This window comes from Pygocentrus nattereri, chromosome 21 (assembly GCF_015220715.1).
Source record: "Pygocentrus nattereri isolate fPygNat1 chromosome 21, fPygNat1.pri, whole genome shotgun sequence".
Classification (NCBI taxonomy): Eukaryota; Metazoa; Chordata; class Actinopteri; order Characiformes; family Serrasalmidae; genus Pygocentrus; species Pygocentrus nattereri.
This window is the reverse complement of record NC_051231.1, coordinates 19747002-19751212: the sequence shown is the minus strand read 5'-3', so window position 1 is coordinate 19751212 and position 4211 is coordinate 19747002. Positions and strand designations below refer to the sequence as shown.

The 4211-nt window shown below is 37.5% G+C and overlaps 1 protein-coding gene across 1 annotated transcript; it reads left to right on the top strand.

The window, feature by feature from the left end:
* The first annotated feature begins 297 nt into the window (after nt 1-297).
* Nucleotides 298-3874, top strand: rabif (RAB interacting factor). Its single transcript, XM_017681935.2, has 3 exons — nt 298-454; nt 633-796; nt 2703-3874. Exons 2-3 carry the CDS (start codon nt 644-646, stop codon nt 2949-2951), a joined length of 402 nt encoding a protein of 133 aa, XP_017537424.1. The 5' UTR covers nt 298-454; nt 633-643; the 3' UTR covers nt 2952-3874.
* The last annotated feature ends 337 nt before the right edge of the window (nt 3875-4211 follow it).

The window sequence follows — 4211 nt, the reverse complement described above, 5'->3', positions numbered from 1 at the left end:
TTTTTCCCTCCGCAATATAGCTATTGTCAAGGAGGCCATTTGAGTTTGAGCCTATATTTTGCACAGCTTTGCAGCCATAACAAGATGTTTACTTGCACTACTATTTCAGTGAGCTTTAAAATTTGTGATTGATTGGAACAAGGTATGGACCCTCTCTAATGTAGTATATATTAGGGTCAGTGGAGGCACATGAAAAAAATATTTATGAATGCTACCGTACAGATTTTGCTGGCTTTTTGCTGCTGGAGTATAAGGTGGAACGCTATATTGGGAATTTGTTTCCAGTCGGTCCGCATTATTTACGTGCAGTGGCGGTTACTAAACAGTTGTGGCAGGAAATAAGAAAGAGCCGGTGGTTTTTAGATTTGAACGCAGATTTGTGTACGGTAGCTAGCTATCTAACAGAGGATATCTGAGATAAAAAAATGACATAGTTCCTTATGGTGTGAGAGAGGCGAGTATTTTACTGTCTACATAGTTAGTTATCTAGCGATACCCAGCTAGCTTTAGCAGCTATTAAGTTAGCTACCGAGCTGTTTAAACATTGCTGATTTAATGTGATCGTTTTACTGTTTTTGCCTCGTCGGGCTGTACGTCGGTGTTTTCATAGTGGTAAACTCTTTCTCTTGTAGCTTTTTACACCATGGACAGCAGTAATCAGTGCTCTCGCAGTGAGGGGTATGTTGACCCATCCAGTCTTATTTCAGAAGATGGGAAAAATTCGAAGGCAGTGGTGTGCCAGCGTTGTGGATCCAAGGTGCTCTGCCCAGGCATGGCTGTATTTGCTGAAAAGGAGGTACGGTTCTGCCTAATTGGCATTTAATGATAAATGTGTACAATAGTCTCACAATAATGTGATATGGCGTCATCACAGGAGAATTATTCTTAAAGGAGAATTATAATTTAACATTTTTATAATGAGTATCAGCCAAGTTTATGTTTTAAAGGGAAATTCCACCGATTTTTCAGTCATTTAAAGTGGTTAGATGTGAGTTCTTTCTTTATAGCAATTATAGGAACCAGGGATCTCGATGTCTACAACGAACATATAGTTATTTTATGTACTATTCAAAATGGCCAGTGTACCTACATGGGTCTTTGAGTTTTTATATGTAAAGTTGATAATGATTTAATAATGGTACACCTGAAGAAATAAAATTTCTGCACAACCCATATGCCAATAACATATTTTTTAAAATCTATTTAAAAATACACATTCATCATCTCAGGCAAAAACTTTACCTTTCAGAAAATATTATCTTATACATCAGGGTGTGTATTCATTACCATTTTATGTAATATCATTCTGTGAGCATCTGGAAATGAGCATTTCACATCAGACTTCTCTGGATGACAGTTTACATCCTAACAATTGAATTATGGAAACATTTAGAAAAATCTGTGGAATTCCCTTTTAAATTTTGCTCTGAAGTTTCAAGGAAAATGTAATTTAAAAAGTAATGGAAGTCTCTGTCACAAAATATTTTGATATGTTAATCCCTTAAGAGGTATGTAACAATAGAAATAGTTTTGTGTCACGTCTGAGATAACATATTAGGTCATTAGCATGTTTGTTTAGTATTTAATTTAGTATTCCATTGCTGTTTAGAAACCAGTCTCAACAGATCAGGCAAGTCTCAAATATCATACTTTTAAAATGTTAAGTGCTCTAATAAACTGAAAACTTAAATGTCAGCATACACTATATGGCCAAAAATATGTGGGCGTCTATACATCACATTGATGCAAGCTTATAGGACAACCCATTCTAAACCCCACCCACCACAGGCTATAACAGCCTCCACTATTCTGGGAAGGCTTTACTCAACGTTTTGAAGTGTATTTGAGGGAATTTGTGCCCAATCACAGTCAAAAGAGATTTCATTTTGTGTGTGGGGGCACAGTCATGCTGGAACATGAAAGGGCCTTCCCCAAACTTCCACCAAGCATAGAATGGTCTACAATGTCTTTACATGCTGTATCATTAACATTACACTTCACTGGAACCAAAGGGCTAGGCCCGAACTCAAAACAGCCCAAGACCATTATCCCTCCTATGCTAATTTTGCCACTATGCATTCTGATAGGGGGCCATTATCCTGGCATCTGCCAAATTCAGTTTCGACCATCAGATTGCAAGATATTCAAGCGTGATTCATTATTCCAGACCACACGTTTTCCCTGCTCCAGAGTCCACTCTTCCCCTGAGCTCTTCAGTACAACCCATTCTTCTTCTACTGCCAATGTTTGTCTATTGAGATTGCAAGGCTCTGTGCTTAATTTTAGCCAGGATGCAGGTGAAATGCTTGAGCTCAATAATTAGGAGGGGTATCCACATCCTTTTGGCTATATAGTGCATTAACATTAGTCACCTTTTCAAATACGTTGCTGTATCAGGAAAAATCATTGAATCAAGACACCACTGTATCGCATCAAACTGAATTATGAATTTTGTAAATTCAAGGGTAAACCTCTACCATGTAGTTCTCTACAAAGCTAAAGATACAAACTTTGGATGCCAAACATGTCCTAGCCAAATGACCACATTTGTGGTATTTATTTATTGTTTGTTTGTTTGTTTGTTTGGGGTGAACCACACTTTTCAACTATTACAAGCTATAATTTTTAGATGCCTTATAAGCTCCTGCTAATTTACTTGATCTCACTTGTGTTTCTGTGCTATGTCCATTCCTACTGACCAGCTGTTTCTGCCTTCGATGCGAAAGAAGAACACCATTAACCAGTCTGATGGAACTTTAGATGGGGATACATTAACAGCTCACTGGCTCGTAGATGATATGTACACCTTTGAGAACGTGGGCTTCACCAAAGATGTTGGCAACGTGAAGTATCTTATCTGTGCTGACTGTGAAATCGGACCCATTGGATGGCACAATCTCGATGACAAGAAGAGTTTCTATGTAGCACTGGACAGAGTTAACCATGAGTAGAGTGTTTGAGCTTGATGTTGGTGTACGTGTACTACATCCCCTAAATGCTTTCATGAGAACACCTTTTTGCCCATAGAATCAAACAACCCTTTTTAATTATCAGCCTGCTGGGACTACTGTTTCATACTGGATAAGTCTTTTTGGTTCATTTTTTTTAGATGCATTTTGTTGTCATTTTTTCGTTGTAACAAATTTTTATATAAAACACTTTTGACTGTTACTATGTTATTAATTACAAATAATTTCCATTAATAACTAATTATTTGAACAATGATGTAAATGAATCCAGTAAAATGTTTTTTAACATTCCCAAACTTAAGGCCTCCTTGCTGCAATAATAACCTCTACTGCAAAACTGGTAAACATTGCTCAATTTATTTTTCTATTAAGATCTTGATGGACTACTGCATAAAGATTGATGTGTTTGCTATCCTCATCTTTTCACATACTTAGCAGATGGTCTGGTCACATGTCCAAAGGAATACAGCACATTAACTTAATGCTCACCTTTCAGTGGCTAAAAAGAGTCCTGTGTGATAAACTCTAAGTGGATTACTTTATCACTGACTTTGGTTGTATATGACAGCAGCAAAGAAGTCACAAGTAGTATCTTCAATCTTAGCCTAATTGGACATATGAGGTGTGCTAAAATAGAATTCACTGTGCGAAACGAGACAGTACTCTGAACTCTGACACCATCAGACAAATCACGATAAAGTAACACTGCGTAGTCTCTAGTAGAGGAGACTTAGTCATCAGAAAGCCGCTCTGAGCCACTCTCTGGACATAAGTATCTAAAAATCATCACACGACTCCTGTTTACGAAGGCAGAAGAAAGGAAGTAGTTCGTGTTAAGTGTTGGAAATCTTGTCTAAAAGTTTTGCAGGTTTGAGCGTGGATGAATAAACTGAATACAAATCACAGCTGAGTTGGAGACTTTATTTATGAAAGAATGTGCTGGCTGTGTACAGCAGAATCACAGTTGCCAATGCTTTTTAGTACAAGGTTTGGCTGCAGACTAATACCGTTAGTGTTATAATGCAAAAGAAAAAATGGCTAACAAAGCAAAAAAACAAAAACAAAACAGCCTATAATTCAGGGCGTAGAGGATCTACGTGTCCAGTTTTACGTGAATCCCACACTGCTGTTGTCAACGTTAGAAAATAATTTCCCACGCAACGATATTAGTAGTCAGAAAATAAAAGACATTTGTGATTGTGGGATTAGCTCCGATAGGTCGGTCAGTAATAACGGTCAGTC

What these genes read in the sequence shown, in the direction of transcription:
- rabif (XM_017681935.2), top strand. Translation starts at nt 644, where the DNA reads ATGGACAGCAGTAATCAGTGCTCTCGCAGTGAGGGGTATGTTGACCCA. An exon ending in CTGTATTTGCTGAAAAGGAG is followed by an intron (nt 797 to 2,702) that starts GTACGGTTCTGC and finishes CCTACTGACCAG; the next exon opens with CTGTTTCTGCCTTCGATGCG.